At 41.5% G+C, this 24,327-nt stretch overlaps 1 protein-coding gene across 5 annotated transcripts in view; it reads left to right on the top strand.

Moving 5' to 3' along the window:
- TRIM2 (tripartite motif containing 2) overlaps positions 1–24,327 on the top strand; it is a 252,202-nt gene that overhangs the window by 191,417 nt on the left and 36,458 nt on the right. For all 5 annotated transcript variants that reach the window (XM_068278948.1, XM_068278941.1, XM_068278933.1 and 2 more), the window contains exons 2-3: positions 16,828–17,006; positions 18,397–18,634. In XM_068278948.1, the coding sequence (XP_068135049.1) occupies positions 16,873–17,006; positions 18,397–18,634 (372 nt within the window). In that variant the 5' untranslated portion in view covers positions 16,828–16,872. The remainder of the gene's footprint in view (positions 1–16,827; positions 17,007–18,396; positions 18,635–24,327) is intronic.

Below are 24,327 nucleotides of genomic sequence, written 5' to 3'. Positions count from 1 at the left end.
TTATGTTTAGAAGCAAAGTGTTTGGTTGCTATGGCTTATGTCCAGGCTTTTACATTCAGGTACATTTTATTGTGGTCAATTTCTGGTTGACAAAAATTGTTCCTGTGCATATTAATGCATTGTGGCTGAGATGCAGGAGTTGTGGTATCTATTGTATTCTACACACAAGGACTGAATGGAAACACACACTGATGTACATAGGGAGGCCTTTGTTCCTGCTATAAAGATGTTACAAGAGGCATATTAAGAGGTGAAAATAACAGCCAAGAATGTTCTTGTCTGAAAAGCATTGATCGATTGCATAGATTCGGAATATATACTGATACCCGTTTAAAAGCGGGCTCTAGGACTATCTCACCGACTCATGTCAGCACATGCACCCATCCACCTGGCCTCGTCTTCCTCCTGTCCCAACGGCTACGCATGCGACACAGGGACAGGAGGATGATGCAGGGACAGGTAGGGTTTTATGACATAGGATTGTAAGATCCATAGATACTTAAGCTACATGGACACGTTCGATTTAAGTCTGAAGAGGCAGCCAGTAAAGACAGAGGGGGGTGAGAACCTAGCGCATGAACAGCAGCCCCGGTATCCTTTTGTACTGGCAAGCAATTTGCCTGGTGGTTAAACGTGGCTGTGCACTTGATGAGGGCATTGTTCTCCCTGCCCACCCCATATCTGTGACACCGTTTCGCCCCCTCAATAGCAACAGAATGCATCCCTAGCCTAGAGGCTAGCAATGCATCTGTACAGGTTTGGGCCCACACTGTTGCCCTAGGGTTCGAGTCCAGGAGACCGTGCTTGTATGTACCTGTGAACAAGGCTTTACAGTTAGATCTGAGAATCTGCTATCTTCAGCTTGGATAGACGCACTAGACATTCACGATTGTCAGCCAGGAAGATTGCTTGGTAATCTAGTATGAGAGCAGGTATCTTCTGATGATGACATCGTTAGTGATGTATCATGTTGGATTACTAATGCCCGCCATCCATGATTCCGTTATAGTGACTGCAGCAGGATACCTTTCAGTCATCCTTCCGCAGTTCACGGGAGAGAATAGGATTCTAAGACGTGTCTGTAAAAAAAGGTAATTTCCAGAATGTTTCTGAAAAATATTTCCGGGTGTCAACTCTGTAGCTGCAGTGCTAGCCATTTCAGGTTCACTTTAATATACCAGGCTAGCTGGCTCCTCTTGTTCCTTGCTTCCAGCAGAGTTGGAGTTGTTTCTTAAGCACAGAACCATCACCTCAACCCAGTCACTTCCTCCTTGTGCTGAAAAAAAAAGTTAACGTTGTATGGTTCACTAGCCCCTATTTATACTTACCTGGGGCTTCCTCAAGCCCCATGAGCATCGTGGCCTCCCTCTCCATACTCTTCAGCCCCTCCATTCTGCCGCTATTACTCCCAGTAATCCGGGCAGACGCATAAGACTCCTGGGGGCGGAAGAGTGATGGGGAAGTGCATGACTGCCGGTGACTGATCAGATTACCAGGAGTCGTAGCTTCAGAACGGAGGGGCTGAAGAGGACGGCGAGGGAAGCCACGATACTCATGGGACTGGAGGAAGCCCCAGGTAAGTATAATTCGGGGCCAGTGTACCACCTCAGGTACTCTTTAAATATATTTGCTGCAAAATGTACAGCCCTTCACTGAAAAATGTCTCCATTTCTACTGTCTTATACATAACACCAAGGGAGCAGCCCCTGCAAGGGGGGCTCAGATCTGTAAGGGGGCCCAACTACTACTTCTCTCCCAAGGGGTCCATCCTTCAGTTCAGGTGTTTTGTGGCTACACTTGTTGTGTGTGCAGATTACAATGCCCACACTTGTGGGCCCCAGGCTGTGAGGGTCACCAGGGGGAGGCAAGGGGAAGGGTGTGCACATTGGTGGGGCCCCATCAGTTGTGCTGGGGGGAGGCCATGATTTGTACTTGTGTAACAAAGAGAGCCTGAGCTAAAGCTTTAACACTGGATGATATGTTATTTAGAGACGATATTCAGTTTGTTAATATTAAACAAAAATCCATTCTAATTGGTGATCGGATAGCTTTTTTCTATCTCGATGCATTAGTGGAATGTGTGGCTCGTGAGGGTTTTGCCAAATGGTCTGCCAGCTCTGTGTCATTGTCCTGTAATTCAGCTGTTACCACTACTATTATACATTATAATTGTAATCATGCAGAAGCATTACCAAGTCATACCAGGTTGTGAGCTTTGTTATAAAATGTGTAAGACTGTAATTAAATCAAGAGCAAATGCCTAGAATTCATGGCAGTGAAAGTTTATGGGAAGGTATAGACGTTAGACTTTTAGTGAATTAAGCATTTGCTTGCGATTGTATTAGCCAACAACTTTCATGTCTGTGCAAGTATCCCTCATGCACTCGCCGCAACATTTTGGCTGATTGCTTCATCCCCACATGGTGTGCAGTGTGGCTAGCCTTTCCTCCCCTTATCTCCATAGGACATTGAATGCTGCTTAGCCGAGCAGTGCTGAATGTCAGCTGAAACAATCAAGAATGAACATTTTAGCCAGTGTGTATATTTAACCAGTACTCTACCCTGGTCATTTTCACAGTTCAGCTCAGCTCTGATTTCTTTGGGAATAACTTTATCAATAATTATCACAACTAAATGATCTATGTATTTTTTTTCAGGACAAAATAGGCTTTTTGTGGCTGATATTGGTTTTGTAGTAATTACCTTATTTTCTATGCATTTTTAAAGGAAAATAAGGGGAAAAAATGAAAAAATACACAATTTATCCACTTTCATACATTGTAGCTTTAACGTAAACAGTTATATTGTACATTAAGCCCACACATTTTATTTGTCTATCCCTCCTGTTTATTTTAACAGTTCATTTGTTTTGACAATGTATTAGGTGTAACAATTAAGTAATGTATACAATCTGCTACTGTCTGCTTCTGGAATGTGTATTTTACACTTGTTTACTAATTTAACTCTGCTATTGAATTCCCTGGTAGGAGGAGAGGGGTTTGCTGTCATTATTTTAGAACTCTGTAGTGATGCTATCAGGTCAGAGAGGAATAAACCGCATTATGAGATTTTGTAGGGAGGAGAGTGCAGAGACTTATATTCACGTCATAGGGACAGCAAGTGGTTACAGGACAACTGAAGTGAGAAGGATATAGAGGCTGCCATATTTATTTCCTTTTAAGCAATACCAGTTGCCTGGCTGACCTGCTGATAATCTGCCTCTAATACTCCTGAGAGTAGCTATTTTATTATTTATTTACACAGAACTGGTTGTGTGGAAGCAAGCTTACCAAAGCTCATTTAAACCCACTCCACCTCACTTCATAGTGTTTTTAGTCTATTTTGAAATATTGCTGAAAACAACATTTCTGCTATTAAAAACAGAAAAAAATAGTATTTCACAATTTATTACAATTATTTATACAACTAGGGGGATATTTTAATTTAAAACACACATACTGTAGTTCTGCTCTAAGAACCTGAATAAACTTAACATAGTGTAGGAATCTAGAATTTATTATTGTAGTTGGGAAAAGTAACTGAGGCTTGCCAGCCTGGATGAGGCCAGCCCAGCCCATTCATTCTGTGGGTTTCACATTGCATGACTACCTTTATTGTAAAATGCCAGGACATCATTTCTCTGGGGAAACTGGTATTTAAACTACAATGCACATTTGTGCACTATTCTTCACATTATTATTATTTTCCAAGGCTGTTGCCATGGAAATGCCTCTTGATCTTTCCAGACCAGATTAGCCTCAGCTAGACTTTAATTGCGGTACATTAGCTGGTTGCTGTGTGACTGTTGAGACTGTCACTTCACAGATTGGCAGAAGCTATTTCCAGATAGTAAATGCTGTGTTAAAAAATACAGTATGTGTTGAACATGGTATTGGTTAGTATGTGTGGAATATGGAAAAGAATCTGCTTAGCTTGATTTACGCTTTCATCACATTGTGGCTGGCGTATTGTACCTGCACAACCTACAGTTATTCCAGATCTCTTCTGCCATGCTGGGAACAAACTAACCCAGTATTAACACAGAATACAGGTTCATTGCTTACTCCATCGGTTACCCATATGATGGAAAAAAAAAAATCATTTTCAAGATTTTCCCATGAACATTCAAATCCTTGCACAATTTGTAGGCCCAACAAGATTTTGTTGCAGTTCCGCACAGCTCTCAACAGGACCTGATAATCCGATCATCCTCAGAGTCTACCTCCAAAACGTTTCCAACCAAAGTCTTCTGTCATGCTGCTTATACCCCTTGGAACTCTTTTTTTTTTTTTTTTTTTTTTTACCATAATCAATCAGAGTAGCGTTTAAATCCAAATTGAAAGGCCACCTATTTGGTCTGGCATGTGCTGGCATACAGCTTCTTCTCGATGCCATAATCTACTCAACCACCAATTACTGAAACATTCTATTTGCTTTTGAGCCAAATTTAAAGGACCCATGAATAGTTCTAAAAATTTAGATGAGTGCCACGGTAGAAAAATGGTGCTTGGAATCGTTGGTAAGCTCTGCAGGTAATGTTCTTTTCAGAAGTTGCAGATAGAACGTTGGCTGCCTTATAAAGCAGAGGCAGCACACGTGCTCCAGCTACTTGTTAAAGGGAACCTAAAGCGAGGCTTCCATATTTATTTCCTTTTAAACAATAGCAGTTGCCTGGCAGCCCTGCTAATCTCTTTGGATGCAATAGTGTCTGAATCACACACCTGATACAAGCATGCAGCTAATCCAGTCAGAGCACCTGATCTTCATGCTTGTTCAGGGTCTATGGCTAAAACTATTAGAGGCAGAGGGTCAGCTGGACAGCCATACCATGCATTGCTTAAAAGGAAATAAACATGTCAGCCTCTAAGTCCCTCACGCTTTAGGTTCCCTTTAACCTGACCATACACTATCCAGTTTTCATTGTCTGGGTCCTGATGTCTGTGGAGGAAACAGTGGATAGTTCACTGGGAAAGGGTATAAGCAGGGATGTCCAACTCCAGTCCTCAAGGGCCGGGGTCCTCACACATTCTTGGCCTGGCTCAAACTTAATTGATGGGACTGAATTGGGAAAGGTGTGCTTCATCAAGTAGAACCAATTTCTCTATCCATCCTAAATACTGGCATGAATATGGCCCTCAGGGACTGGAGTTCTACAAGCGTCTGATTTCCTGGGATCACATTCTGCTTTAGCCTACACAGGAAATGGAAGCAACACATGATGGTGACCAGCAAATCAAAACCTTACCAACCCAACTGACCAAACTGATCACAGGCCTCTCCATAAGGTCTGCTACATGCAAGTACCCGTATTTTTCGTACTAGAAGACGTTCCTGACCATAAGACGCAGTTGGGTTAAGAAGAAAAAATATATACTAAACCTGGTGTGTCTTGGGGCATCCTGTGGACTGTGCCCCCTTTGTACCTCATGCCCCCTTGTACCTCTTGTCTCTGTGTCCTCTTCTATACCACTTTATGTCCTCTATGCCCCTTTGCGTCCCCCTGTGTCTTCCGTTTGTCCCCCTTTGTCCTCCTCTGCATGGGCACAGTACAGGAAGTCCCCGACGTTGCAGCAGGCAGGAGGTTCGTATTGGCAGGCGTTCACAACTCCGGAACTCCCTGTATTTGGACACACTTTTGGGGGAGAAAAAGTGAGTCTTATAATCCACAGTAACTGCACAGCACATATGTTTTCCAATTGCTATCAAGTGAAATCTGGCAGCCATTGCAACCTGAGTCCGGGGGGATAAGGCAAGCTGCTTCCTATTGTTGCCTTGTTGTTTTAGCCAAGCAGTTATTCTATTGGTGTACAATAAGACTAAAGAAGATCACACTTCCCACTTATGGCTGTTGGGTAGACATCTGTTGGAAGTTTATTTGTATAGCAAAGTATTCCAATGTTTGTCTCCTCTCTGAGGGTGCTTGCTGGACTGAATCCAGAGTCAAGTCCCAGCAATTGTTCATTAGAGAGAGGTGTTTGCACACCATCCATATCTTACATCTTCTTTAACAGTGTGCCAAAAAAAGTTTCTTGGCTTTCAACTGACATTTTGCATGTGCATGACATGCTTTATGTTGCTTGCTATATTACGTTAGGAAACTTTAACTGAGAGGGATATGGTGGCTGCTATATTCATTTTCCTTTTAAAGTTTAACTGTCTGGCATAAAATCAAAAATCAATTCTTTATTTTTATCTGGTAAACCAGTAATAAGGATGCTAACCAGGTAATTAAAAAGTAAAAATCGCTATTACTTTTCTTGTTGATAAATGATCATTCCCCAGTTTACCCGACTCTTATTTGGTACACAAAGAGGAAGTTGCATGGCATGCTGGATTGTCCTTTTTTGCTTCTATACTTCCTCCTCAGACTTAACTAATGCAGCCTGATTGGCTGAACCCTCTTTCCCTCCTGTTTTCCCTTCCCACACCTCTGTTCCTCTCTGATTGGCCAGTATTTCTCATGCTGAGACAATGCACTTTCTATAGTGGAGGGTGGGCAAATCAGGCAAAGGAGATTAAGGGAGGAAATGACATGAAGATTGGCTTCAAAATAGCCACACTTAAAATGGAAAATGCTAAGAAGGATTTTCTCTTTTTTACTCAAGAAAAATCACTAAAATGAAACTGTGGACAGTGCAATACATATTTAAATAGAGCAAGTATTTATCTACTTCTATATGTGTTTTTTTCTGAGATAATATGGCTGACAGCTCCTCTTTAAACCATACCAGTTGCCTGGAAGTCCTTCTGTAATATAGTATTAGTAACATAGAATTGTGTCTCGTATTTTTATTTTCACTTGAGGGGCTTCATTTTTAAAAATGAGTTTCAAACAGAAGCCATAACTGTCTGTAAAGTCTCTGCATTCAGCTGTAAATCAAACAGAAGTAGACCCTTTGAACTTCAGCACCAAATGCTGTCAGCTGTCTTTTCTTATCCAGATAAAAGGGTTTTGCCTTCTATTTCCTTATCAAGAAATTGGGCTACTTTCATTAAGCTTTCCACAACCTTGCTTATATATACAGTAGACCAAAAAGGGACTTTAGACAACTTCATAGTGAGTCTAGTTCAATATGTACCTTTGTTTATCTCATGTCACTTCAGGTTTGCTTTAAGCCTTGTTCCAGTGTAATTTTCACGTTCAGAAATGTTGTGTATGTACAGCTCATCTCAAATCCTGAACAGCCCTCTTTTAAAATGGACCTGTCCTCTCTGCACTAAAAGATACATATCATAATAACCTATAAACCAAAAACATTTCTTTATTACAGCTGATACAAATTAGATATAAATCTGCACGATTTCTACTTACTGATTCATGGAAGCAGACATTATGTTAACACCCTGTGCTTTCAAATTTGCTTATTTGCCATCTCTTCCATGGGAGTCATGTGACACAGGGGATATATCAAATTACAGCTTGTGATTAGACACAAATGAGGGGGAATTAGACAGGCTAAACGTCCTGCGCAAAAGTTCAGGTCCACTTTAACCACCTCTCGACCACCTAACGCCAATTGGCGGTTGCAAGGTGACAGCCCCAGGACCGCCTAACGCAACACTATACGGGGGACACTCGGCTGTCCCTCAGTGGCTTGGGAATAATTCCCTATCATAGGCTGATGCCTATGAGAGGCGGGGAAAAGGACGGATCTCTGGCTAGTTTAGGACAGGGAGGGAGGGGAAAGCCTGTCTTTGTTTTTTTGTTTTTTTTAATAAAAAAAAAAAACAACAAAGATTGCAGCAGCAATCAGAGACCTCTTAAAGAGTGTCATATTAGGAACAAGAAAATAAGTAAAAACTTGAACACACCACACACACCACACCACACCCCACATCACACCACACTACACACACACACACACCCACACACACACCACACACACCCACACACACCCACACACACCACACACACCCACACACACCACCACACACACCACCACACCACCACACCACACACACCACCACACCACACACACCACCACACCACACACACCACCACACCACACACACACACCACACACACCACCACACCACACACACACACCACACCACCCACACCCACACACACACACACCACACACACACCACACACACCACCACACCACACACACCACCACACCACACACACACCACACACACACACACACACACACACCACACACACACACCACACACACACACACCACACACACACACACCACACACACACACCACACACACACACCACACACACACACCACACACACACCACACACACACACCACACACACACACCACACACACACACCACACACACACACCACACACACACACCACACACACACACACACCACACACACACACCACACACACACCACACACACACACCACACACACACCACACACACACCACACACACACCACACACACACACACACACACACACACACACACACGATAAAGCTTTTGATGCTTCCTGCCATTGCCATTTAGCTACACCCTGCCCTAACATGGCAGATGCTGATAATGAATGAACTTTCTGACCTAAATGTATCCTACAACATCCACAATGTGCTTCCCTTACAACCCAATCCTTTCCCTCCTGCAGTGCCCTTCATCCTATCCATCTCCTCTTTTCTACCCTCTCTTCACCTGTCCACAGTTTAGCTGATATGCAGTTTATTTTAATTAGAGCACTTATAAGTCAGAATTTCCCACACCAGCTTTAAAATGCGTAAATCAAACATGTCCGAGAGGAGAAATAGGTGACATTCATTTGCGTATAGTGGCACAATGTAATTGTGATGATGACTGTAATGGGAGCACAACATCATCTATTGTTTCATCTATTGGTTAATTTCATGCTTGATATTTATGAGTTCACAATCTCTACAATAGGCTATTATAATTAGGCTCTCCATTTTCTGTAGCTTAGCAATAAAATCCAGCTTCAGATAAATGGGCTTATGTGTATTATGTTATTGTCTTGTACTCCTGTGTGGGTAATTGCACTGCTTGATTAGTCTAATTGTTTAACTGCAGTCTACGCCCTGCCTGGATGCACTCTGCTGCAGATTATTTTTGTATGAGAACAAGGGCAGTGATTATTATTTTTTTTCCTTTTATGTCTTGGAAGCGATAAAAGGCAGATTTTAAGAGAACCTGTTAAAAAAAAATAGTTGGTCTCCTCAGTAGAGGGAATCTTGAATCTTTTCCCCATAATCGTTGTCTTTAGGGCCCCTCCCGCTCCTTATTAGAGTAGGGTCCTCCTCCCCCTCCCACCTTCCCAGAGGTCCTCCAGGCTGTGAACAAGTGATTCTGAACTGAGCAATGCCCAAACTCGGAACCACGCATAGCCAGTGAAAAAAAAAATCTCTTAGGGTTCTTTTCCACTATGAAATGCGATCGTGATTGCGATCACGATTCCGATCACGATCGCAATCGCGTTTCAATTTCCACCATGCGATTGAGATTGAGCTACTATACTCATTATAGTACAGCTCAATCGCATACAAAACGCGGCAGGACGACGATTGCGCTTTGACCAAAATCGCATCGCAATCGGATCGCACTAATGGAAATTGCTGCTGCAGTTTCCATTAGTTTAATGTACCTTGCGATTTGCGATCAGAATCTAATCGCAAATCGCAGGTTAGTGGAAAAAGGCCCTTAGGTTGTGCACAAGTGCTTCTTTTTACTAGTACGGAATTCATGCATGCAAAATTATTAATGCACGTGCGCAATGCTATGGGTGCTTCCTGGAGAGTATTCCTCACATATTGAAAAGTTCGGGTATGGGAGGGACCCTGAAGACCATGTGCAGCAGTTTCAGGAAAAAGTTAGTGAATGTTGATAAAAAAACAAAAAACAAAACCAGATGCTCTCCTAAAGAGAGGGAAGGCTGTGGTCCCATAGAGCCTACCCGCTTCTTTTACGGTCCCCACGTTTCAGCACTGGCTCCCTCTGTAGCAGTATTCAACCGATGGGTTGCACTGCAGGAGGCTTTGGAAGTCTATGGGAGCCCCGTGGCTCTGTACTGTGCTTGCGCAAGCACTTTCTCTCTCGCTTACGCATGTGCATTACAGAGCTGTCTGTCTTTGGGAGCACTTGGACTCCCGAAGCCTCCCGTGGGGGGGGGGGGTTCAAATGGGGGTGACATTGTGGGGACCGGGAAGGCTCTATAGGACCCAGAGCCTTCCCTCTCCATAGGTGAGTATCTGGTTTGGTTTTATTAGCTTAACACTAGCTTTATTTCACCCATCATGTGCTTACTTCTAAATTTTATATTTTGCTTCAGGTGTATTTTAATTTCCCTATACTAATCCCTCAGGCTACTTTCACAGTGGGGCGTTACGTTTTGATGCGACGTTAAAGAGACTCCGTAACAAAAATTGCATCCTGTTTTTTATCATCCTACAAATTCCAAAAGCTATTCTAATGTGTTCTGGCTTACTGCAGCACTTTGTACTATCACAGTCTCTGTAATAAATCAATGTATCTTTCGCCTGTCAGACTTGTCAGCCTGTGTCTGGAAGGCTGCCAAGTTCTTCAGTGTTGTGGTTCTGCTATGCACTCCCTCCTCAGGGGGGAAAGAAACACACAAATGATCTCTTGAGATTCAAAAGGAAGGCTGTATACAGCCTGCTTGTGTATGGATGTATTTTCTATGTGTGGACATGCTGTACATCAACCTACTTCCTGTTTTGGTGGCCATTTTGTTTGTTTATAAACAAACTTTTAAAAACTGTTTTTAACCACTTTTAATGCGGCGGGGAGCGGTGAAATTGTGACAGAGGGGAATAGGAGATGTCCCCTAACACACTGGTATGTTTACTTTTGTGCGATTTTAACAATACAGATTCTCTTTAAAGTCGCAACACAAACTAACTAAGCAACGTCCCAAATACTCACAACGCAACTTAATGCCCAGTTACCGTTGCATACAGTAGAGCATACAGGCAATGAAAAGTATCCTTCCAAGTCATTACTGAGCATGTGCAAACATTCCAACGCAGTTAAAGAGACACTGAAGCGAAAAAAAATATGATATAATGAATTGGTTGTGTACTATGAATAATTATTAGAAGATTAGCAGCAAAGAAAATATTCTCATATTTTTATTTTCAGGTATATAGTGTTTTTTCTAACATCGCATCATTCTCTAATATGTGCAGATTACACAACACTCAGCATTCAAAATGATTCTTTCAGAGCAGTCTGTGAACTAATGACCTCTCCTCTGCCAGAGGAAAAGTAATAGTTATCAGTTGAGATAATAAAAGTCAGAAAACAGCCCTCTCCACGACTTTGAAAGTCGTAGAGATAATGGCTTTTTTGTATAGAGATAACAACTGGAGTTTCTTAACTCTTCCTGTACTGGAAACAATTAGACTGATGTATCTGATCTTAATGTTTTATTTCTTAGCTGTACTACACATACAAATCATAATATCATAGTTTTTTTTCGCTTCAGTGTCTCTTTAATAACGTGTATAACGCACAGCATGCAGCACTTTCTAATAATGCTACACGTTACACACAAACGCAACGTGTGCACTGTGAATGTTGCACAGACTTGGTATTGCTGTGCGTTAGTCCACGTGAAAACATTTTCTAACGTGCGACTTTAAGGTCCCACTGTGAAAGAGGCCTCAGTGTAAAGAATATCTTGCCATCATTCTAGGATAGTCTATGAAATTGTCACTACCAGGTTTGAGCATTATTTCCTGTATCACACAAGTGAGGCTGCTGGACATGGATAACATGTCAGTCTTGGAATAACATGTGCTGGGTTCACCTGCAGGATGCAAATACAAGCTGGAAATATACAGTGTAGTCATAAATAAACCCAGTATGATTTGTTTTGTGAAAAGCCTTTACTGCTTACATAGCAGAGATTTGCATTAGGAATATTATTTGTGCTTTACATTGCTTGAGGCTATCAAGCACAGATTCAGTTCTAGTTAATGCATGTATGTCAGATGTAGTAATGTGGGAAATTCTCCTAATAGGCTAACTAACCCCTATCTACGAGGCAGAAGTTGGGAAAAGTGGATCACCACCACTTCCATCAGCCAACTAACAAGCAGCCCTTTTAATTGTAGAAGTATAAAAGGTAGAAAACCGAGAGCCCAATATAGTGTAGCTTGTATTGGAGGAGTGTGAATGATAATGATGAAACCTAAGTATTGTACTTACAAACCAGGGTTACCTCCAAGGCAACCACTGAAAAGGCAGGTGGGGAGACCAAGCCTGTTCCCACTCAGGATTAAGACGTCGCTCTCTGTGGATAGAGGAAAAAAAAGAGGGTGTACCACCCTTCCACCAAGGGTGGATTCTTGTTGTGTAGAGCTGTACAGAGGCGCCAGTAGGATAAAAGTCATTAAAACTTTTAAAACGATCGGGATGCGGTGGTGGACCAGCCAACCCAAAACAGACACAGGTACTGTCGATTCAAGTAATAAACAATTTATTTATATACTCCAAAGACAAGTTGCAACGCGTTTCACGGGCAAAATCCCGCTTCCTCAGGCAATAAACAACTGGAGTGATACACAGCACGGAGTCCAAAATACGCTTGGCACCTCGGCTGGTCCACCACCGCATCCCAAACGTTTTAATGACTTTTATCCTACTGGCGCCTCTGTACAGCTCTACACAGCCCTTTTAATTGTTCAGTGATCTGATAACCTCCCATCTCTCCTGTGTGAAAATGGTTAGTTAGCCTGTTATGTCGGCATATTTTTTTTTCTCCCCGTTAGCAAGAAATAGAGATGGTTCATGAGTTGCAAATAAATTACCTTGCATGCCATGCAACGATGAGGACCAGCCAGTCTGAAACAGTCTGTAAGCATGTTGGATTATTGTGGCTCTGTACAATTAACGAGCTGACACATCATTGCATTCCAGCTGTTCTGGAGGTGTGTTTAGCTTACAGGGACAACAAAGGATGATTTTCATATACAGCAGTGGTGCATCGTGGGAGATATCATATGCTCACTTCAACCTGAATAATCGCAAATACCTTCTGTTTTAAGAAGGCAAACTTCTGTTTTGCATAGCATTTTAGTAAGAGGGATTTTTGGTCCTTTTCAGCCCCTTACACACTCTTAGGAGTTCTGGTTCACCATGAGCTTGCTGGGCAATCTGTAAGCATGCAAATTGCATGCAACTTGGAATTGGGCCAATAAAATTTATCAAGCAGCGAATTTAACTAAATTTAAACTGCATATAATTTGCGTTCAATTATCAAGCATGCCAGAATTATTCACATCTCCTAGACCTTATCTAGCAAGAATTAATTCCACAACATCATGGTTTTGAAAAATACAATATTGTGGAATGCACCCATCTGTGAAACAGAGCATAACATTTAGGCTACATTCACAGTGGGGCATTTCATATAAGCTCACAATCGCAATGGAGCCGGAAAGTCGCACTTGTGAACGTACCATTACAATACAATTGCATCGCATTAGCAATGCACCATTCTGAACGCAGCCATCAAGTGCCCTTAATTTGAAAGATTTCCTGTGTTTTTTTTTCATGGAGACCTGTTGGCATTTTTGTTTGTTGCTGATTTTCTGATGGTACCCTAATTTTTTACTTTAGTATTTATGGCTTGGGATTGTTTGTTTTTTGTTCCATACTTTTGCTTCAAGCTGCCCCCCCCCCCTCCCTTAGCCATCTTCTCAGAATACCCACCCCCCTTCTTCAGCTTCTGTAGAATGCACACTTCAGGGAGGATCATGGCTAGCTCATTGGAGAAGGAGGCCACATGACTACCAAATTTTAGCATCTCAATTATTTTTTAGGAGGGCTTTGGGATAGAGTTGGAATTGAGCATGTCACTTCCCAGCACAAAATGACCTAGACCAGGCATGGACAAACTTGACCCTCCAGCTGTTAAGGAACTACAAGTCCCACAATGCATTTGCCTTTGAGTCATGACTGTGGCTGTAAGACTCCTGCAATGCATTGTGGGACTTGTAGTTCCTTAACAGCTGGAGGGCCAAGTTTGCCCATGCCTGACCTAGACCAAGATTGATTCTGAGGTTTGTTTGACATCGCTGCAAACCGCCATGTCAAAACATGGTAATGGCTTAAAGCGGTTTAACACCCAGCATTACAACTTTGCTTTAAAAGATTGCTTACAGTTTACAAACTATTATGCCAGATTTTTTTTTTAAGCAGAAATTCACTGAATGGGTTAAACATGACATTTTAGTGTTGGATTTAACTAGGAATCCGCATCTGTTCTTATCTTTAGTTACAAATGTATCTTTATTTGGAAAACAAATAGACCTTTGAAAAGCCTGCCGGGGAAGCCCTCTTTGTTCTCTCAGAGCAGTGTTTGTTTGTTACATTGTAGATAGATTCATTTGTAACTAAACAAGCAAGCGGAGGAGGATTTCTAGCTAAATGCAGCACTAAAATGTCATGTTTAATCCATTCAGTGAATTTCTGCTAAAAAAAAAAAATCTGGCAGAATAGTTTATAAGCTGTAAGCAATCTTTTAAAGAGAATCTGTATTGTTAAAATCGCACAAAAGTAAACATACCAGTGCGTTAGGGGACATCTCCTATTACCCTCTGTCACAATTTCGCCGCTCCCCGCCGCATTAAAAGTGGTTAAAAACAGTTTTAAAAAGTTTGTTTATAAACAAACAAAATGGCCACCAAAACAGGAAGTAGGTTGATGTACAGTATGTCCACACATAGAAAATACATTCATACACAAGCAGGCTGTATACATCCTTCCTTTTGTATCTCAAGAGATCATTATACACAGGCAGTGTGCATAGAGGGGCCAGGAGGGGGGAGATGCATCACAGAACCACAACACTGAAGAACTTGGCAGCCTTCCAGACACAGGCTGACAAGTCTGACAAGACAGAGATAAGTTGATTTATTACAGAGATGGTGATAGTAGAACGTGCTGCAGTAAGCCAGAACACATTAGAATAGCTTTTGGAACTTGTAGGATGATAAAAAACAGGATGCAATTTTTGTTACGGAGTCTCTTTAAAGCAAAGTTGAAATGCTGGGTGTTAGACCACTTTAAGGACAGGTGTACTTTACAAGATGGGATTAAATTTAAAATATATAGGTTAAAATGAAGATTGAAGATTATTGAAAGAGTTATATTAGAGGTTACTTAATTTTTAGTTTTCCGGCATGTTGTGATGAATGTTTATGATTATTATTTCTATTAAATACTTGAACCAAAGCCAATAACATCAGTATTGCTTTAATCGAGACCAAGCTGAAATCCAGTAGCTAATTACTATTATACTTTGAAATGTAATATTGATCCTTGAATTGCTGTATGAGTGTCTGTATCTTCCTTTCTGACCCCAATTACTACCCTAGGCAGGGAACACACTTAACAAAATCGCATGCGTTTTCCAATATGTGCTATGGGGAAAATGCATGTGATTCGGCTAAAGGTGCGTACACACATGCGACTATAGTCGTTTGCAACGATTGTTCCCCGATCTTTACCAACGACTATCGTTAAAAAAAACGAACCACCGACTATTAAGGCAAACGACGAACGAGCCAAATCGCTACAAAAGAAAGTTCTGTCTCGGCGGATTTTAACCAACGACAATCGTTTGCAAAAGTAGTACATCGTTGGAAACGGTCGTTCGTACTAGGCTTGACATGCGCATTTCACTATTTCTCTGTGAAACTTTTCATTTTTATGCGCAGGCACAATAGTTGCTTTACGTGATGTAACGTTCGTTCTAACGATTAGATCGTTACACCCCTTTTAAAACTATCTTTACTTAGGTCGTTCTTTCATCAATTAAAAGTTCGTTCGTCGTTCTCAACGAACGATTGTTGTCGCGTGTGTACGTAGCATCAGTGTGTTCCCTTCCTTGCAGATTCTGCTCTGTTTATCACCAGTCAAAACCATTTTATTTGCTCCTCCTCTTTTTGTATCTGTGAAATGTTCTCTGTGTTTGTTTACTTAAAGGACCACTGTCCCGAAAGTCTTAAAATTTAAAATATATGTAAACATATACAGATAAGTACATTTCTTCCAGAGTAAAATGAGCCATAAATTGCTTTTTTTCTATGTTGCTGTCACTTACAGTGAGTAGTAGAAATCTGACATTACCGACAGGTTTTGGACTAGCCTATCTCCTCATTGGGGATTCTCAGGGTTTCCTTTATTTTAAAACGCACTTACTGAATGGCAGTTGATCAGTCCAACTGCCAAGAAATTGGGCAGGGAGGCTGGCCAGCATATTTTTATAAATCTATTTCAGGGAGTGTCTTTGTAGAGAATTAGAGCCATGCTGAGAATCCCCCATGGAGAGATGGACTAGCCCAAACCCTGCCGGTTCTGTCTGATTTCTACTACTTACATTAAGTGACAGCAACATAGGAGAGAAGTAATTTATGGCTCATTTTACTCTAGAAGAAACATGCTTATTATTTGTATGTGTTTACATGCATTTTACATTTTAAGATTTTCGCAATAGTGGTCCTTTAACTTGTAATAAGCAGAAACAGTAGTGATAAATATGGGGATGATTGGAGAATACCGGTTCACACCAACAGATAAGCACAGCTTCACATCCCAAATATTTCACACAAGTATGTAGTTTGGGGGTAGTTCTCATAATCCATACAGACAAATGTTACCATGTACTTGACCATTTTTTAAAAATGTGATGAAAAAGTGTTTTTGAATCCGAAAGTAGACCGAAAGATAAGAGATTTCAGATCTGTTGATTTAATGAACTAACCAATTTTCTGTTGAAATGTTTTTGTTTTTTGTTTGACTATGTAAATAATTGTTCTCATGTAGTAAAACCATGTCCTGTCTTCCTAGTGTGCAAGGTGCAAGGGAACATAACCCACATGTCAGTGGTCTAGGATGGCCAGTGAAGGCTCCAATATCCCTAGTCCTGTGGTGCGTCAGATCGACAAACAGTTCCTAATCTGCAGTATATGCCTCGACCGATACAAAAATCCCAAAGTTCTTCCTTGTCTGCACACATTTTGTGAGAGGTGAGTGGATTTGTCATTAAAACTGAACTAAAAGCCATGAAACAAAAAAGCAAGAAGATAAAAGTTGACTAGAGGGAGTAGCAGGTTGGCATGACTTTGCATTCAGTCGCTCCACTTACCGGTACATTGTTATTATTTAGTATTAATATAGCCTCTTCCGCAATGCTTTTACAGTGTATATACTGTATATTCTTGTCACAAACTGTCCCTCAGAGGGGCTCACAATCTAAATCCAGTCATAATCGTATGTCCATCATAATTTAGGGCCACTTAGGGGTAAGCCAATTAACCTATCTGTATTTTTTTGTGCCCAGAGAAAACCCACTCAGACACGGGGAGAACCTACGGGGATTCATACAGCAGTCCCAGTGCTGCAAGGCCGTGCCGCCCACATATTTCTAAAAGGCTCTGTAGGCTATGGCCTCAATTCACTAAGATCATGCTGGAGATAATAAGGCAAGAGAAAACTTACCTCCACACAGTAAGAGAGTTATCTTATTTCTTTATTCCTTACGTTACCTCTTCTGTAGTTAATTTACCTCCTCTGTAGTTAATTTACCTCCTCTGTAGTTATTTTCACACGCAGTTAATGAACAGCCTGTTTTTAACTCTGGAGTTATTTTAAGGATTAAAGAGTTAAGTTAAAGACAGAAGAGTTAACTTTAGGTTTGCCTGAGGTAAAATGTTTCCTGAATACGACATGCCTTATCACCATGGTAACCCTCTAGAAGAGTTATTAAAGACAGGAGATAAGCTTAGTGAATTGAGGCCAATGACCAAAACAAGCAATGACTGCTGAGATGTTGGTCTAACTCACATTTATTCTCCCCTCCTCTCTAGTAATACAAGTGCCATGGTCCTTTTGTTCATAAAGTACTTTCCATATGGCTGCTTATCTCTGCTTCTCACAGATGCACTGTCTGTCACATTTTTTTAGGTCATTGAGTGAAAGGGTTTTTATTAACACTAAGAGGGGTCTATATGCAACACTAATTACATGGAGAATGTTAAACTTGCAATACATTAGCTTACAGTATGAGATTTGATCTCTGTCTAATATACATGCACTTTGTTGGTATAACTGGATACAGTTACTTTGCAGAAGTAAACCGATTATACTGCGAAAATGTAATTATAGTTAACTTTACAGGCAATACACATATGTCCAGTACATGAGGAGCATCGTAGTTATCCGTAATTTTAGGTTTTCTTTTAACTGCATCTTTTAATGCAACGCATAATATTTACCTATTTTGAAATGCGCTCTACTTTTTATTAAAAGATGAAGGATGCTCAGCTGACAGGCTGCAACTGAACATATTGCTCTACAGTTTTTGGTTTTGCTTCAAATGATATTCAGTAATGCTTGTCTCCCTTTTTGACATTTCAGGTGTTTGCAGAACTACATTCCAGCTCACAGCTTGACCCTCTCCTGCCCAGTCTGTCGCCAGACTTCCATTCTCCCCGAGAAGGGTGTGTCTGCGCTACAGAACAACTTCTTCATTACTAACCTGATGGACGTGCTGCAGAGGAGTCCTGATAATGGCATTGAAGAGTCCTCCATACTGGAGACAGTGAATGCTGTTGCTGCTGGAAAACCCTTATCCTGCCCCAATCATGACGGAAATGTAAGGAACCTAATGCTAAACGTATAAATCAGCAGATGCCAAACAAATTCTGTTTAGCAATGAGCGTCACATCTTAATCTGCTTCATCAGAGTCCAAACAACAACAGATTCCGCATCATATAGCCATCCTTGATGGAGATTATCACAGGGTTAAAGATTTCCAGTTGCATCATTAGGTAAAAAAATATGTACTTATTCAGTTATGCTCAGCATGTGCAGCCCCATGTAAATAAAAACAATAGACATTGGGTACATTTAGAACTGTGCATTAGGCACATTTATTTTGGTCTAATGATGTACCTGGAAAACTGTAACCCTGTGCAAATCTCCACTGATGATGTACCTTTGATGCAGGATCAGTTATTTTATATTGTGCAATTTAAGTTTCGTTTTTAACTGCAAGACTGTCCAAACAAAACCCTTTTTGATGTGCATAGTACTTTTTTGTTATACAATCAGAAATGAGCACATGCTTGTGAATCCTGTGGTATGGTAACGTTGGAGGAGTAGGTGAACTTTTGTGTACTTTGTGACATATTTTTTTGTGCTGTAATGTGCTACTGCGTTTCATATATGAAGATTGGTGTTTTTATGCAAACACAATGCTGGTCAAAATGCCAGAGATGTGTGTGTGTGTGTGTGTGTGTGTGTGTGTGTGTGTGTGTGTGTGTGTGTGTGTGTGTGTGTGTGTGTGTGTGTGTGTGTGTGTGTGTGTGTGTCTACTGTGGCCTGCAGCAGTGGGAAGAGTTAGAAGAAGCAAGAAGGGTGATGGCATTATTATTTTGTATTTTTTTTTTTTTGAGGGAACCAATTAACTCATCCCTATGTTATGGGAGGAAACTGGAGTGCCCACTGGAAACCCACCAGACATGGGGAGAATATGCAAATTCCATGCATTTCTTATCTTGGCCCAGATTTAATCCTGGCACCCTAGCTCTGTCAGGTGAGGGTGCTATTCACCACTTGCCACTAAAGTAGCTGTGTACATGGAGTGGTACTGTAAAATTAACCCTTAAACTGCTGCGGACGTCTATAGGGGTTTCTGTGTCTCCCCATCCATAAGCCACACAAAAAAATTAAGCACAAAAACTAATTTTGCCTTCTGCTGACGTCTAGAGGTGGTTATGTTTCCCCGCATTTCTTTGCCACAGACGTCTAAAGGAGTTTAGTACAAAGTTGTTGCTCAGTGCTAACGTTCTACTTGACTTGAAAAGTGCAAATCATTTTAAGTTGATGCAGGATTCTGGAAATATTAGCAGCTTGAAAATGGACCAATCAAAGGCTTCCACTGCAAGATTTGATTAGTCAAATTACATTTTAGATTTTCAGAACATAATTCTGTATCCTAATACTTAGCATAATTCTTAATCATCTTAGATTTTATTTGTACCTCATTGACAATCCCTACTGACTAATGTGGACTTTGGTACATGTAGATTTGGGCAGGGTATTTAATAAACATAGTTCAAACATAGCTGGCAACGGCATGTAGCTTTAAAAAAAAAAAAAATTAACTGGCCATCTAATGCTAGGTACACACCATACAATTTTTTGGGGCAGATGTACCTGCCAGATCGATTATTTCCAACATGTCCGATCGGAAAATTTTCTACTAGTTTTTTCAATCTTTTTTTATCTAATTTTTTATTTGTTTTTTTTTTTATTTGTTTTTTTATATATATAGAACTGAATGAAAATCCATCTCAAAAAACAATCAAAATATATATATATATATATATATATATATATATATATATATATATATATATATATATATATATATATATATATATATATATATATATATATATATATATATATATATATATATATATATATATATATATATATATATATATATATATATATATGGGATGGGACGAATCCACAATTTCTTCGAATCCGAATCTAAAAAGGTTCTCGAATATCTCGAACCTTTCGAATCCCGAATCCAACGAATCCTGCACATAAAAATTGTGCGATCCGTGGTATAGTTGCCCGCAGTATAGGTACCCAGGCATAGGTAGCGAGGTAAAGGTGCCTTCAGTATAGCTAGCTAGGTATGGGTGCCTTCAATATTGGTAGCTTTCAGTATAGGTAGCAAGGTATAGGGGCCTTCAGTATAGGTAGCAGGGTATATGGGCCTTCAGTATAGGTAGCAGGGTATATGGGCCTTCAGTATAGGTAGCAGGGTATATGGGCCTTCAGTATAGGTAGCAGGGTATATGGGCCTTCAGTATAGGTAGCAGGGTATATGGGCCTTCAGTATAGGTAGCAGGGTATATGGGTCTTCAGTATAGGTAGCAGGGTATATGGGCCTTCAGTATAGGTAGCAGGGTATATGGGCCTTCAGTATAGGTAGCAGGGTATATGGGCCTTCAGTATAGGTAGCAGGGTATATGGGCCTTCAGTATAGGTAGCAGGGTATATGGGCCTTCAGTATAGGTAGCAGGGTATATGGGCCTTCAGTATAGGTAGCAGGGTATATGGGCCTTCAGTATAGGTAGCAGGGTATATGGGCCTTCAGTATAGGTAGCAGGGTATATGGGCCTTCAGTATCGGTTGCAGGGTACATGTGCCTTCAGTATCGGTAGCACAGTACATGTGCTTTCAGTATTGGTAGGTAACTAGGTATAGGGGCCTTCAGTATAGGTATCAGGGTATATGTGCCTTCAGTATAGGTAGGTAGCTAGGTATAGGGGCCTTCAGTATAGGTAGTAAGGTACATGTGCCTTCAGTGTAGGTAGGTAGGTAAAGGGACCTTCAGTATAGGTAGCAGGGTATAGGGCCTTAAGTATAGGTAGGTATGTAGGTAGGTAGGTATAGGGGCCTTTAGGTAGGTAGGTAAAGGGACCTTCAGTATAGGTAGCAGGGTATAGGGCCTTAAGTATAGGTAAGTATGTAGGTAGGCAGGTATAGGTGCCTTTAGGTAGGTAGGTACGTATAGGGGGCCTGTAGGTGGGTAGGTAGGTAGGTATTGAGGCCTGTAGGTAGGTATAGGGGCCTTTAGGTAGGTAGGTAGGTATAGGGGCCTTTAGGTAGGTAGGTAGGTACGTATAGGGGGCCTTTAGGTAGGTATAGGGGGCCTTTAGGTAGGTGGGTATAGCGGCCTGTAGGTAGGTAGGTATAGCAGCCTGTAGGTAGGTAAGGATAGTGGCCGGTAGGTAGGTAGGTAGGTAGGTATAGTGGCCTGTAGGTAGGTAGGTAGGTAGGTATAGCAGCCTGTAGGTAGGTAGGTAGGTAGGTATAGCAGCCTGTAGGTAGGTAAGGATAGTGGCCGGTAGGTAGGTAGGTAGGTATAGTGGCCTGTAGGTAGGTATAGTTGCCTGTAGGTAGGTATAGTGTCTGGTAGGTAGGTAGGTATAGGTGCCTTTAGGTAGGTAGGTATGTATAGGGGGCCTGTAGGTAGGTGGGTAGGTAGGTAGGTATTGAGGCCTGTAGGTAGGTATAGTGGCCTGTAGGTAGGTAGGTATAGGGGCCATTAGGTAGGTAGGTAGGTATAGGGGCCTTTAGGTAGGTATAGGGGCCTTTAGGTAGGTATAGGGGCCTTTAGGTAGGCAGGTAGGTGCGTATAGGGGGCCTTTAGGTAGGTATAGGGGCCTGTAGGTAGGTAGGTATAGCGGCCTGTAGGTAGGTAGGGATAGTGGTAGGTAGGTAGGTAGATAGATAGAACCCCCCTCCCCCGCCAACCCCCCCACGGCCCCCTCCGTCCCCCGTGCCTCCTCCGCTCACCCCTGCATAATCTACTCACCTTTCCCGTGGAGCGCAGAGCGGCAGACCTCTTCGTTACTTCCCTGTTCCCTCTAGTGGCCGGACCGGCTCTTACTAATGACGTCATTGTAAGAGCCGGTCACTAGGGGGAACCAGGAAGTCGGCGAGAGGTCTGCCGCTCTGCTCTCCGCTATGGATAGGTGAGTGGATGCGGGCAGGGGGGGCGAGCGGAGGAGGTGCGGGGGGGTCGGAGGAGGACGAGTGCGAGCGCCGGATGCGCGGCGATGCGGCGTCGGGATTCGGCGGATTCGTATAGTGGAAAATGGCGTCGGGATTCGAATCCACGAATCTCGAATATTTCGTAATATTCGAGGGATTCGTGGATACGCCGGATTCATCGTATATATATATGTATGTATGTATGTATGTATGTATGTATGTATGTATGTATGTATGTATGTATGTATATATATATATATATATATATATATATATATATATATATATATATATATATATATATATATATATATATATATATATATATATATATATATATATATATATTCGAAAAATCGATCTGAATTCAGAGCGGACATGTTGGAAATAATAGATAATAGGTCTGCCAGAAAATTGTATGGTGTGTGCCTAGCATAAAGGTTAAGTGCTGCTTTTGCCTGATGTAATTAGTACTAATCATTCAGGATGACTGGCCATGGATACACAGTTGTCAGCCACAGAAGGTTGGACTGGAAAACAATCGTCGGATACAGTGGGATGCGAAAGTTTGAGCAACCTTATTAATTGTCATGATTTTCCTGAATAAATTGTTGGTTGTTACGATAAAACATGTCAGGAGACACACACAGTGATATTTGAAAAGTGAAATTAAATTTATTGGATTTACAGAAAGTGTGCAATAATTGTTTAAACAAAATTAGGCAGGTGCATAAATTTGCGCTATTGATTCCAAAAGACAAAGATTGTTCACCATCATGGTTTAGGGGAAGGATACAGAAAACTTTCTACCATCTGATACAGATGGCTGTGCTACCATCACATAGGGAGTAGAAAGAAGTGAAAGGAGATGATTAAATGGACCAGAGATTACATCTAATTCCATGCGTACAATCTTGTTACTTGAACTTAACAAATCCCATTGACCTTTTTTAATTGTGGTGAAAATACTAATGCCTTTGTATGTCTCAGACATTAGGAGCAGTCTTTACAGTGTTGTACTGATGCAAGGCTCACAGTGCTCAATTTGACTTGAGCCATGCCTCTGCTGGCTGCTTGTGTGAAATTTGTATTTGCAGCACAGAATCCAGTAATAAATGTGGGTATGCTCTTTGGTAATCAACTTTATGAACTGTGCTTGCATACTTCAATAGTCACCGTGGTCCTCAGGAGGTTGCTATCCCTTGGACTAGGTAGCATATGCCGGTGCTCTTTTCCTGCAGGTACACCACTCCTGCCTTGAAAGTATACTCCTACAATGTAGAAAAAGGCACTCCACAGGCTTCAAACTTGCGTTTGTGGCTTATTGAGCAAGACACACTACATGTTACGAGTCACCTGACCCTTCCTCAAGTGTAACTGTGCTTGCATACTCTACTCACAAAATTGAGCTTAGATGCAAATGTGATTTCCTATGATGCATCTGCTGAATATGCAAATAATCTCTTTATGCCCCTGGAAGCCACATCCAGAACCAGTAGTTAGTCAGTGGGCTTCTAGGGTATTTGACACCTGGTGCTGATTTTTTTTTGCAAACACCCTCTCCTCCAAAATCAAATTAATTTTTTTGAGGGCGAGTTTGATGGGGTGGCATGCAAGTGGTACCCCCATATGACATAGATGCCTGGTGATCTAGTGGTACCCCCCGTGTGACGCTCCATATAGCTTGCCTGGTGGTCTGGTTGTACCCTGTGGGAAGAGGGGCCGACATTCCTCCCACCCGCTATACAGTTCAGAGACATTCC

This window comes from Hyperolius riggenbachi, chromosome 1 (assembly GCF_040937935.1).
Source record: "Hyperolius riggenbachi isolate aHypRig1 chromosome 1, aHypRig1.pri, whole genome shotgun sequence".
In the NCBI taxonomy this organism is placed as follows: Eukaryota; Metazoa; Chordata; class Amphibia; order Anura; family Hyperoliidae; genus Hyperolius; species Hyperolius riggenbachi.
The sequence above is the reverse complement of the archived record's forward strand: the minus strand, read 5'-3'. Positions and strand labels throughout refer to the sequence as shown.